General features: G+C 41.3%; 2 protein-coding genes across 2 annotated transcripts in view; one reads left to right on the top strand and one right to left on the bottom strand.

The window, feature by feature from the left end:
* Positions 1–13,124, top strand: part of BRWD3 (bromodomain and WD repeat domain containing 3) — a 240,297-nt gene that overhangs the window by 108,382 nt on the left and 118,791 nt on the right. The gene's annotated exons all lie outside the window — the stretch shown is intronic.
* LOC102817948 (chromobox protein homolog 3-like) lies at positions 1,117–1,742 on the bottom strand. Its single transcript, XM_006872506.1, has 2 exons — positions 1,200–1,742; positions 1,117–1,128 (listed from the first exon to the last, which is right to left on the bottom strand). The coding sequence occupies exons 1-2, from the start codon at positions 1,740–1,742 to the stop codon at positions 1,117–1,119; spliced, it is 555 nt and encodes a 184-aa protein (XP_006872568.1).

Here is a 13,124-nt window from a genome sequence, read left to right as displayed (position 1 = left end):
ATGAAGATTAAAGAACACAGCCTTTGGTATGGATTGCTTCTCAATGTCAAGAAAACAAAAGTCCTCACCACTGGACCAATAAACAACATTCTTATCAACGGAGAAAAGATTGAAGTTGTCAGGGACTTCATTCTTCTTGGATCAACTATCAACGTTCGCAGAAGCAGCAGTCAAGATTTCAGACGACGTATTGCATTGGGCAAATCTGCTGCACAGGAACTTTTTAAAGTGTTGAAGACCAAGGATGTCAGTCAGCTTGAGGACTAAGGTGCGCCTGACCCAAGCCATGGTATTTTCAATAACCTTATATGCATGCAAAAGGTGGACAGTGAATAAGGAAGATCGTAGAAGAATTGATGCCTTTGAGTTGTGGTGTTGGAGAATACTAAAAGTGCCATGGACTGTCAAAAGAACCAATAGATCTGTTTTGGAAGAAGTGCAGCCAGAGTGCTTGGAGGCGAAGATGGCTAAACTTTGTCTGTCATACTTTGGACATATTGTCAGGAGGGAACCGTCGCTAGAGAAGGATGTCATGCTGGGTAAGATGGAGGGTCAGAGAAGAAGAGGAAGACCCCCAACGAGATGGATCGGCCAGGTGGCATCATTGATGGCGTCAAGTGTGGCAGCGGTAGTGAGGTTGGCCCAGAATCTGACATTGTTTCGTTCTGCTGTGCATGGGGTCGCTATGAGTCGGTTCCGACTCAATGGCACCTAACAACAACAACAACAACAACCCATGGCTCTGAACGCTAGGTTTGTACAGAAGTTTTGTTTTTGGTGAATGTAAAATCAAATCAAATACGTTTACATATACACAAAAACCCAAAATGGTCCTTAGGCATATATTTATGGGTTAAACCCAAGTTCTGATTCAGTAACGACTTAAGTAAAATTTCCCAATATTTAGAAATGCTATTCTCTAATGCAGAGGAAATAATATACCATGGTATCGAATTTTTTTTTCTGATAAATGAAGCAACTACAGAAAGCTTTTATTTATTTGTTTAAAATAACCAGTGCTATTGATGAAACATAAAAACAAACAAAAAACCCCAACAGCTCCCCCAATACTACTTCAAAACAAACATATCAAACTTAATTTTCATTAGAATGTAGTTATTCTTCACACTAATAAATCAAAAAACAAAAAACCAAGACTTATATATATATATATAAAGCAATGCAAGCAATTGTTGAACTTCATCTTCTGGACAAGAATGGCAAGTTAGTCTCTCTTCATAAAATGCAATTACAATTTGAGGGCATTTCATGTTTGCCTCTTTTGCCAGAACCAAGTCTGCCTCATCTGAATTCTTCCATTTCATGAGAAACATTAATTCTCCACTGCTGTCTGTGGCACCAATTATTCGCTCAGGATCAAGACCTCTGGCAAAGCCCCTTGGTTTGTCAGCAGCATCTTTTTTTTTCTTTGATTTGCTGTCATCATATTCATTGTCAGACAAAGATTTCCTTTTTGTACCATCCTTTTGTTTACCAGCTTTTTGAGAATCTAGGAATGCCTCAATTAATTTTGGACAATCTAAATTTTCTTCAGGTTCCCAAGTATTATCAGCATCTGTAAATCCTTTCCACTTCAGGAAATACTCCACCTTCCCATTAACTACATGTTTGTCCAGCACTTTTCCTACCACAAACTCTTTGGGTTCTGCTGCTTCAACTTTTTTACTCTTTCTGTTCTGTTTCTTTCCCATTTTTTGTAATGTAGTTTTATTGGAGGCCATTTTTTATTGCAGACTTAAAGAGCTACTACGTTTGCGGAGTGGCGCCTGGTGGTCCCTGGAGAGGAGGGAGCGAGAAGGAGGGGCAGGGACGGTGACCGGAGCCTTCTCCGCGGAGGCTTTTCCTATGTATAAGTTTTTATTGTGAGGTTTACATGGAAGAATATCAGTTTTATATTCATCCTGTCGTATTTCGTATAATTGCAATGATTATAATCCCCTCCATGCATCATCAAATAACCAAAGGGTACACCCCACAAGCCCAGACCCTGGCTGTCAGCACACACACAGCCCCTCTCCCTCCCTGTGTTCAGTGTCCCCAGCTGCTCCATCTGTCCAAGTCATCTTCTCTGTCTTCATCCCTGGCGTCTCTGCCTCTCTGGATAGGGTCCCGCTCTCCGCTCTTCTCACTTGCTGGTCCCAGGTACCTCCTGGGCTGTAAAATCAACCACTTCCCTCCTTTTGTCAAAAAACATTTACCTCTGTATTTCCTACCCTCACAGTCAGTCCTGATAGGAATTATTCACTATTGTAACACAAGAGTCTTATTCCCATTTCCTTTCTCCAGCCCTCTCCCAACAGATTGGGAATCCTTCAGTGGAGATTCTACCTTCCTCCACACTGTCTGGAATTAGGCTCCCTCTTGAAAGCTTGTAAGCCAGTCACTTCTTGCATTTATAGTCCATCCCCATTTTGGGTATCCATTATCTAAGTTGCCTATCCCTGTCAACCCTGTGTACCAAGGGGGTGGGAGTGATCCTTGCAGTAAAGATTCGTTCCCTTTTTTGAGCCACTACATCCATAAGCATATAAGTAAAGTTCATCAAATTATAGCAGGTTACTCTTTTTTTCTCTCTCCTCTTCTTTCTTCTTCTAGTCTAGTTCTGATCATCTAGCCAAGTCAAGTGGGTGTTCTTGTGCATCTCTCCTCACTTCATATCAGCTGGATGCTTCACTCTCCGTTCTAGTACTCTGTGGCCATCCCTTTGGGCCCAGGAGTCCCTGGGTCTTGCCGTACTGCTGGCCATCCAGGTCTCCACCCAAGTGCACAGGGGTCTATTGAATGTGGTCGGACTTAGATTGCAACTTCATTGATGGTTTTTCCTCCTCTTCCCCTTATTGTTGATCAACGTGGTCACCAGCCAGACCACCTGCCTGCTCATGTTTTCCCCTTGAGTCTCAAACTTGGAAGGACATTTGCTCTGAAGGGTCTCGACCACTTCTCTGCATGGTTCCCGGGTGAACAGCCTACTTGCTCTTGTAGTAATCAGTCAGACTGCCATTATTGTTTCAGACTTTTCCTGTCGGTCTTTCTGTCATGAAATATCTTCTGGCTGCTCCAAGCTGGTCTACTTGTCCTTTCTAGTGGAAATTTCCTAACTTAGATGATTCTGGATGGGGTTCTGCATTCCACCTATGGTCTTATGCAATATAAAGACTCCACAGTGAAGTTGCTCTTTCACTGGGCAACTTCTAGCCCCCTTTAAAGTATTCCAATCAGTTATAGGCTGAAGATGGACTTACAAGCTTTCTGTAGTGATGTCTCTGACTATTCCTTTCTTCTCCCTCAAGTGTCTATTTAAAAATGAAACAAGGGAACCCAAGTTTCAAAAGACAGCCAAGCATCTTAACATTATTCCCCTTTTACCTCTTCCAACCATGCCTCAATCCCTGTATACAAGAGCCCTGTTGTTCCGAGGTTGTGCATGCATCATCATTTACCTCTGTCACACTTAGCCCATGCTAACCTGCCTTACCGTTCTCCCTTCAGCCTTGTTTTTCTATTCCCCTCCCCTTCTTGTGAATTTTCCGTCCCACCCCCTCAGCACCCAAACTAACCTGTGTCTATTTCCTACCCTGTGCTTTCTCTTCCCCTCCCGCCCTCCCCTCCTCTCATCCCATACATCCTGGTGATCAGCAAATATATGTTGTTGTTGTTGTTGTTATGTGCGGTGACGTCAGTTCCAACTCATAGCGACCCTGCACAGGGTTTCTGAGGCTGTAAATCTTTATGGGAGCAGAAAGCCTACTCTTTCTCCTACGGAGCAGCTGGTGGTTTCGAACTGCTGACCCTGAGGTTAGCAGCCCTATTCGTACCCACTCAACAAATATATATATATATATTTTTTTTTTTTCTCTTTTAGTGTGTGTTTTTTTTTTTTTTCTTAGTCTTTTACAATAGTGGTCCTATGCAGAATTTCTCCTTTTGTGACTGACTAATTTCACTCAGCATAATGTCCTCAAGGTTCATCCATGTTATACGGTGGTTTAAAGCTTCCTTGTTATTCTTCAAGGTAGCATAGTATTCCATTGTGTGTATGTACCACAGTTTATCCATTCTTCAATTGATGGACACATAGGCTATGTCCTTTTTGCTATTGTAAATAGTGCTGCTATGAACATTGATGTGCATATGTCTACTCGTGTTATGGCTCATATTTCTTGTGGGTAAATACCAAGTAGAGGACTTGCTGGATCATAAGGTATTTCTATTTCCAACCTTTTGAGGAAGTACCATATTGCTTTCCAGAGAGGCTGGACCATTTTGCAGTCCCACCAGCAATGCAGGAGTGTCCCAGTCTCGCCACATCCCTGCCAGCATTTATTGTCCTCTACATTTTTTTATCTTTGCTGTTATTGTTAGTGTGAGATGATATCTCATTGTTTTGATTTGCATCTCTCTAATGGCTAGTGATCATGAACATTTCTTCATGTGTTTGTTGGCTGCCTGGATCTCTTCCTTGGTGAAGTGTCTGTTCATTTTTAATTGGGTTATTTGTCTTTTTCTTGTAGAGTATTGTAGTTTCCTATATATTTTAGAAATGAGTCCGTTGTCTGATGTGTCATTGCAAAAGACTTTTTTTCCCATTCTGTGGGTTTCCTTTTTAATCTTTTGGTGAAGTCTTTTGATGCACATAAGGTTTTAATTTTTAGTGTGTCCCAATCATCTATTTTGTCTACTTTTGTTTGTGTACTTTTCAAAATGTTTGTTATTCTGTGTATTCCCTGTATTAGAGCCCTCATATTTATCTCTATTTTTTTCATTGATAACCTTCATAATTTTGGGATACACATTTAGGTCTTTAATCCATGCTGAGTTGGTTTTTGTATAGGGCATGAGGTAAAGGTCATGTTTCAGTCTTCTGCATATTGCTTTCCAGCTCTGCCCTCACCATTTGTTAAAGAGACTATGTCCTCCCAATGCAGTATACCTGGGCACTTTGTCAAAAATCAGTTGGCTGTATGTGGATGGGTTAATTTCTAGATTCTGGATTCTGTTATTGATCACCGTATCTTTCATTATAACAGTATCAGGCTGGTTTGACGACCGTGGCCATGTAGTAGATTTTCAAATTGGGAAGTGAGAGCCTTCCAACCTTGTTCTTCTTCTTAAGCAATGCTTTGCTTGTCCCCTGTCTCTTTCCTTTCCATATAAAGTTTGTAATGGTTTTTTCCATCTTTTTGAAGAATGTTGTTGGAATCTGGATTGGGATTGCATTATATGTGTAAATTGCTTTGGGCAGTATTGACATTTTCACAATATTGAGTGTTCCTATCCAGGAACATGATACGTTCTTCCACTTTTTAAGTCTCTTTTGGTTTCTTTTTTAATAAATGTTTTATTGTGAATTATGTGATAGTTTACATGGAAGAACATTAGTTTTACATTCATTCTATCCTATATCGTTTCTTTGCCATAGTTACCATCCCGTCCATGCGTCATCAAAGGGTATACCCTGCAAGCCTGCCCCCACTCCCCATGGTCATCAGCACACAGTCCCTTTCCCTCTCTGGATCTCAAGTCCCCAGCAACTCTCCACGTCATTTTCTCTGCCTCCATCTCAGGCATCACTGCTTCTCTGGGTAGGGTCCCGCCCTCCGCTCTTCTCCATTGATGGTCCCAGGGCCCTCCGCTCCTAGACTGAAAAGTTAATCACTCCCCTCCTTGCTATAAAATGTCCACCTTTACATTTCCAGCCCTCACAATCAGTCCTGATAACAATTATTCACTATTGCATCACAAGAGACCCATCTGCATTTCATTTCATCAGCCTTTCCTGGACAGGCTGGATACTATCCCTGGAAACTCTACCTTCCCCCACGACCTCTAGATCTAGGTTCCCTCTTGAAAGCTTGTAAGCCAGTCACTTCTTGTCTTTGTATTCCGCCTCCCTCCCCACCCCAATTTTGGGTATCCAATGTCTAAGTTGCCCATCCCTGTCTGCTCTTTGTGTGGAGGGAGTGGGAATAGTTCTTGCAGCAGGGATTTGTTTCCTCTTTTGAGCTACTGCATCCATAGGTATAGGTCAAGTTTATCAAACTGTATCAGATGATACTTTCTTCCTCTTCTTTCTTCTTTGGGTTGAACTCTGATCATCCAGTCATTGAAGCCAGGTCAAGTGGGTATTATCTGCAAGTGTGGGTGCTCTTGCATCTGTCTGCTCTCTTCTTATCAGCTGGACGCTTCGCTCTCCACTCTAGTCCTCTGTGACTGTGTCATTGACTTCTCAGCCCATGAGTCCCCAGGTCTTGCCACACTGCTGGCCGACCGGGTCTCCACCCGGGTTCACAGGAGTCCATTGAATGATGCAGGGCTTAGCTCCATTGCTGCCGTTCCCTCACCTCCCCCCATGGGTGACGTGCATGGTCGCCAATCAGAACGTGTATTCCCATTGCGTCTTAGTCTTGGAAGAGGATTTGTACTGAGAGGACCCGACCACTTGCCTTGATGTATCCTGGGCAAGCAACTTGCTTGTTCTTGTAGAAACAGTCGGACTGCCTTTATTGTTTTGTATTTTTCCTGTAGGTCTTTCTTTCAAGAAGTATCTTCTGTTTTTCTAGCTGTTCCAGGCTGGTCTGCTCGTCCTTTCAAGTGGAAAACTTCCCATCTCTGAAGATCTGGATGTGGTTCAGGCTTCCACCTATAGTCTTAATGTAATGCAGAGGCTCCTAAGGAAACCTCCTTCACTGGACACATTGTAGCCCCATTTTAGGTATTCCAATCAGTTATAGGCAGAAGATGGACTTACAAGCGTTCTATGGTAACATTTCTGACTATTCCTTTCTCTCCCCTCCAGTGTCTATTTTATAATCTAATGCACGGAAAACCAAGATTCAAAAGACAGCCAAGCATCTTAACATTATTCCCCACTTTTCCCCATTCTAACCATGTCTCAATTTCTGTATCCCAGAGCCCTGTTGTTCTAAGGTTGTGCCTACATCATTTTTCACCTCTGTCCCATTTAGCCCATTTAAACCTGCCTAATTGTTCTCCCATCTGCTTTGTTCTTCCATTCCCCTCTCCTTTCTTGTATATTGCCTCCCTTCCCAACACCCAGACTATCCTGTGTCTATTTCCTGCCCTGTGCTCCACCTTTTCCTCCCGTCCCTAACACTACCCCTATGTCCCAGCAACCAGCTAAGAATCCACTTTAGTGGATTAGTATGGGTTCTTTTTCTTAGTCTTTTACAGTAGTGGCCCTATGCCGTATTTTTCCTTTTGTGACTGACTAATTTCACTCAACATAATGTCCTTAAGGTTCATGCATGTTAGGTAGTGGCACGTAGCTTCCTTGTTATTTTTCAAGGTAGCATAATATTCCATTGTATGTATGCACCACAACTTGTTTATCCATTCTTCAGTTGATGGGTACTTTGGCTGTCTCCATCTTTTTGCTATTGTAAATAGTGCAGCTATGAACATTGGAGTGCATATATCTTCCCATGTTTTGGCTCGTTTTTCTTGTGGATAAATACCAAGTAGAGGAATTGCTGGATAGAATGGTATTTCTATTTTCAACCTTCTGAGGAAGTGCCATATTGCTTTCCAGAGAGGTTGGACCATTTTGCAGTCCCACCAGCAATGCAGGAGTGTCCCAGTCTCTCCACATCCCCGCCAGCATTTATTGTCCTCTAGATGTTTCATCTTTGCTGTTATTGTTGGTGTGAGATGATATCTCATTGTTGTTTTGATTTGCATCTCTCTAATGGCTAGTGATCATGAACATTTCTTCATATGTTTGTTGGCTACCCAGATCTCTTCCCTGGCGAAGTGTCTATTCATATCCTGTGCCCATTTTTCATTGGGTTATTTGTTTTATTTCTGTAGATGTGTAGTATTTTCCTACATGTTTTAGAAATGAGTCCTTTATCTGATATATCGTTGCAAAAGATTTTTTCCCAGTCTGTGGGTTCCCTTTTTACTCTCTTGGTGAAGTCTTTTGAAGCACACAAGTTTTTAATTTTTAGCATGCCCCACTCATCTCTTTTGTCTATTTTTGTTTATGTACTTTTCAAAATGTGTGGCATTCTGTATATGCCCTGAATTAGCGCCCTCACATTTGTCCCATTTTTTCATTGATGATCTTCATAATTTTGGGATTCACATTTAAATCTTTAATCCATGTTGAGTTCATTTTTGTATAGGGCGTGAGGCAAAGGTCTTGTTTCAGTCTTTTACATATCGCTTTCCAGTTCTGCCAGCATCATTTGTTAAAGAGACTGTCTCTTCCCCATGCAGTGTGCCTAGGCACTTTGTTGAAAATCATTTGGCTATAAGTGGTTGGGTTAATATCTGGATTCTCGATTCTGTCCCATTGATCAATGTCTCTTTCATTGTACCAGTACCAGGCTGTTTTGACCACCGTAGCCATGTACTAAAGTTTGAAATCGGGAAGTGAGAGACCTCCAACTTTGTTCTTCCTTTTAAGCAGTGCTTTGCTTATCCTGTGTCTCTTTCCTTTCCATATAAAATTAGTAATTGTCCTTTCCATCTCTTTGAAGAATGTTGTTTGAATCTGGATTGGGATTGCATTGTATGTGTAAATTGCTCTGGGTAGTATTGACATTTTCACAATGTTGAGTCTTCCTATCCTGGAACATGGTATGTTCTTCCACTTCTGTAGGTCTCTTTTGGTTTCTTGTAGTAGTGCTTTGTAATGTTCTTTGTATAAGTCCTCTTTCTCTGGTTATGTTTATTCCTAAGTATTTCATCCTTTGCATGGCTCTTGTAAATGGTATTGCTTTCCTAATGTCCTTTTCATCGCTATTGCTGTTACTATAGAGAAATCCAATAGATTTTTGTATGTTAATCTTATACCCTGCCACTTTACTAAGTCTTTTGATGAGGTCTAGTAGTTTTTTTCCTGAGTCTTTGGGGTTTTCTATGTATAGGATCATATCATCTGTAAATAGGGAGAGTTTTACTTCCTCTTTGCCAATTTGAATGCTGTTCCGCAGGAGAAAGATGAGGCTTTCTGCTCCCGTAAAGATTACAGACTCGGAAACCCTGTACAGGGTCGCTATGAGTCAGAACCGACTCCAAGGCACATAACAACAATGCTTGGTAGGCCTCTTTGTACTTTGGAGGTAGCATATCATTTGGGTGTGCTACTGTGGCCTATTTATGAAATGACTTGAAACACTGCTAGCTTTTAGTGGGGCCCAGAAAATGATAAGGCTCTGAAACAGGTTCAGGTTACCCTGCTAGCCACTCTGCCTCTTGTGCTTTAATTCCCATCTTGCTTGAAGTGTCAGAGGCAGATAGAGATTCAATTTGGAGTATTTTCTGCCCCCTGTTGGTGAATCAAAACACCGGCCCTTAGGATTTTGGAGCAAAGCCCTGCCAACCTCTGTAGGTAACTACTCTTCTTTTGCAAAAACAGCTTTTGACTTGTTACTGTGTCTTTGTGGAGACTGAATGCCTAACTATATGCCACCAAGTCACCATGTGACTTGAACTTGGTTCCAGTGATTGACTCACAAAGTCAAATTTGAACACGCACAGCAGCACTCTATCATTAAATGGAAGTGTTATATATGAAACTGGGACTGAACAGAACCTGAAGGCAAAAGTAAGTTACATGAGGAAGTAGTCCAAATGTCCTTTCTCTCCACTCCTGTCACATTATCTTCTCTCTCCCAATCTCAACCTATGGTTAGTTCCTTATGATCAATTGACCGAGAAGGAAAACTTGTGCTTAGTTTATAGATTATTTTGCGTGATATGCAGGCAACATTCAAAAGTGAATTGCAGTAGCACTATAGCCCCTTTCAGGTACTTTCCTGAAGGACCATAATGAAGAGGACTCCCCCAATGGGCAAAACTTTGAGTCGTGCACTTGGTCTTTCATTTTGCTGGGAGGATTAATGACCATATATACAACTGTATGCTGATTCGTGAACTGTGGCTAATGGTTTAAATAGATGGTTAGGGACTTAAAAGATTGGTGATAAAGAGATGTGGAAAAGAGATTTGTGGCTAGATCACTCTGAATGGGCCTAAAAAGTGAAGTTTTTTTTGTTGTTGTTTTTTTTTTTTCCTCATGTGAAGGCTCACCTAGGTATAGGAAGATTTTTACTATCAAGTGAATAGAGTGACACATTCGGTGGAAACTAATCATCGTCTTCCCCAGCCACTCCTGTCAATGCCTAGTGGGATCATGAGTAAAGTGGCCATAGTGGCAGGAATGCAGGTTATTCATGGGCTCAGCAGCATGGGCTTCCACTCACCAAGACTGAGTTGGCTCCAGCCGCTGCTGAATGCCCAGTCTGCTAACAGCAGAAACCGCACTGAGAAAGTGATATAGGATCATTCCTCAGGGAGATCAGCCAACAACCTGGTGACAGATTGATTACATTGAACCACTTCCATCATGGAAAGGATAGCATTTTGTTCTTACTGGAACAGATATTTACTCTGGATATGGATTTTCCTTCCCTGAATGCAGTACTTTTCTCCAAACCACCATTCGTGGACTTTCGAAATGCCTTATTTACTGTCATTGTGCCCCACAAAGCATTGCCTAGGATCACAGGAATCACTTAATAGCAAACAAAATAAAACAGTGAGCCCATACTGATGGAATTCACTGTTCTTACCATGTTCCTTGTCATCCTGAAGCAGCTGACTTATTCGAACGGTGGAATGGCCTTTTATAGTTATAGCTACCTTGCAGGATTGGGACGGGACAGTCTACTATAGGAGGAGTTTTTTGCTTAAAATACCATCCAATATATGGGTGGTTTCTCCAATAACCAGGATTCGTGGGTTCAGGAACCAAGTAGTACCACTTCCTATTATTCCTGGTGACCCATTCAAATTTTTTTTTTACTTCCTGTTCCTGCAATCCTTTGCTCTTCAGATCTGGACATTTTAGTTCCAAATGGAGGAATACTTCCACCTGGAGACATAACACTAATCCCATTTAACAGGAAGTTAAAAATGCCCCTTGGCCACTTTGGACTTCTTCTACTTCTGGATCAATACACAAAGAAAGGAGTTACTGTATAGGATAGTGTGATTGATCCTGATGACCAAGGGGATGTTGTTGTTGTTGTTAAGTGCCATCGAGTCGGTCCCGACCCATAGCGACCCTGTACAGGGTTTCCGAGGGTGTAAATCTTTACGGGAGTAGAAAGCCTCATCTTTCTCCCGCGGAGCGCCTGGTAGTTTCGAACCACAGACCTTAAGGTTCGCAGCCCGATTCGTAACCACTACGCTACCAGAGCTCCTAAGGGGATATTGGGTGGACATTATATAATAGAGGTTAAGAATGTGTGGAATTCAGGAGATTTTTTGGAACAATTCTTAATACTCCCATATCCTCTGATTAAAGTCAGTGGTAAACTACAGAAATACAATTCCATATGACTGCTAATAGCCCAGACCCTTCAGAAATGAAGGTTTGGGTTTTCCTACCAGGAAAAGAACAACAACCAGCTGAGGTACTTGTGGAGAGCAAAGGGAATTTGGAATAGGTGTTGGAAACTGGTAGTTCTAAATACCAGCTAGGGCCACATGACTAGTTGTAGAAATGAACACTATAATTATTAAGAACATTTTTTCCTTGTATGTGTGCATTAAATATTTTTCTTTTGTTCACTTATGATGTATAAGATGTAAATGGGTTTAATGTGTTTCAGTTTTATGCATGTTAGTTATATTAGGTACAAGTATGACTTTATAATTGCCTTAATTAGATATTTTGCATGGTTTAAGATGATACGCACAGGTGACAAGTTGGTCAGTTGACAAGGGGTTAACTGTGATAGTTAAATTTTTGTGTCAACTTGAGTGGACCAGGATTCTTAGTGGTTTGGCAGTTAAGATATAGTGGGTCCCCCTTGATGAGATCTGCTGTGAACAGACAGTCAATTGAAAGGATGTTTCCTCAGGGGTGTGGGCTGCTTCCAATATATTGAACACTCAGGAAAAGCTTGCTTGCTTTCTGCTGGGTCTGGATTCTGCATCTGGCTCGTCATCCGACCTCTTGAGCCAGTGGCCTGCTCTATTGCCTGGTGATCCTGGGAGTCATTAGCAGCTAGTCATCTAACCTGCGTGACTTACCTGTCTGCCATCTGACCTGCCGATCTTGGTTCATCAGCCCTGCAGCTATGTGAATCAGAAGCCTCCAGCTTGAAATCTGACCAATGGCCTTGGAATTTGTCCAATTCTACAACTGTGTGAGCCATTTCCTTGATAAATTTTTATTTATATATGCATATATTAGCTTCGCTGGTATTTCTTCTATAAAGAACCCTTGCTAAGGCTGGTTATTTTCTAAAGAAACAAAAGCTGAGACACAAGTAGCTACATGCCCACCTATGTTCATTTTAACATAATTCACAATAGCAAAAAGATGGAGCCAGCCTAAATGCACATCATTGGAAGAATGGATAAACAAACTTTTGTGCATGCACACAATGGAATTCTACATAGCATTGAAGAATAATGATGAATTTGTGGAACACCTCATAACATAAATCAACCTGAAAAGACATTGTTGTTGTTAAGTCCCGTTGAGTCTGTTCCCACCCATAGTGACCCTGAACAGGGTTTCCAAGGCTGTAAATCTTTATAGGAGCAGAAAGCCTCATCTTTCTCCAGCAAAGCAGCTGGTAGTTTTAAACTGCTGACCTTGCTGTTCACAGCCCGATTCGTAACCACTACGCTACCAGAGTCCCGAAAAGACATTATGTTGAATGAAATTAGTCAATGGAAAATAGACAAATATTGTGTGAGACCACTATTGTAAAAAGTCAAGAGAAAGTTTTTATGCTAAACCCACAAAAACATTTTTGATGATTGCCAGAGGTTTAAGGGGAGGAAGAGTAATGTACTAGCTAGGAATTAAATAGGTTTAGCTAACTTGGGTGATGCAGAAGGCAATATTTAAAAAATAACAAAATTCATGGAAAAAGAGAATTAAAAGATTAATTTTTTTCATGAGCTTTTTGAACTAACTTGTATAACGTGAGTCATACATGTAATTTTTATCCAAAGATGAGGCTGTCTGCTCTCATAAAAGTTTACAGTTTCTGACACCTTATGGAGCAGTTCCAATTGCCATTTAGGGTTGCTATGAGTCTAAATCAACTTGATGA

This window comes from Chrysochloris asiatica, unplaced genomic scaffold (genome assembly GCF_000296735.1).
Source record: "Chrysochloris asiatica unplaced genomic scaffold, ChrAsi1.0 scaffold00201, whole genome shotgun sequence".
Classification (NCBI taxonomy): Eukaryota; Metazoa; Chordata; class Mammalia; order Afrosoricida; family Chrysochloridae; genus Chrysochloris; species Chrysochloris asiatica.
The sequence above is the reverse complement of the archived record's forward strand: the minus strand, read 5'-3'. Positions and strand labels throughout refer to the sequence as shown.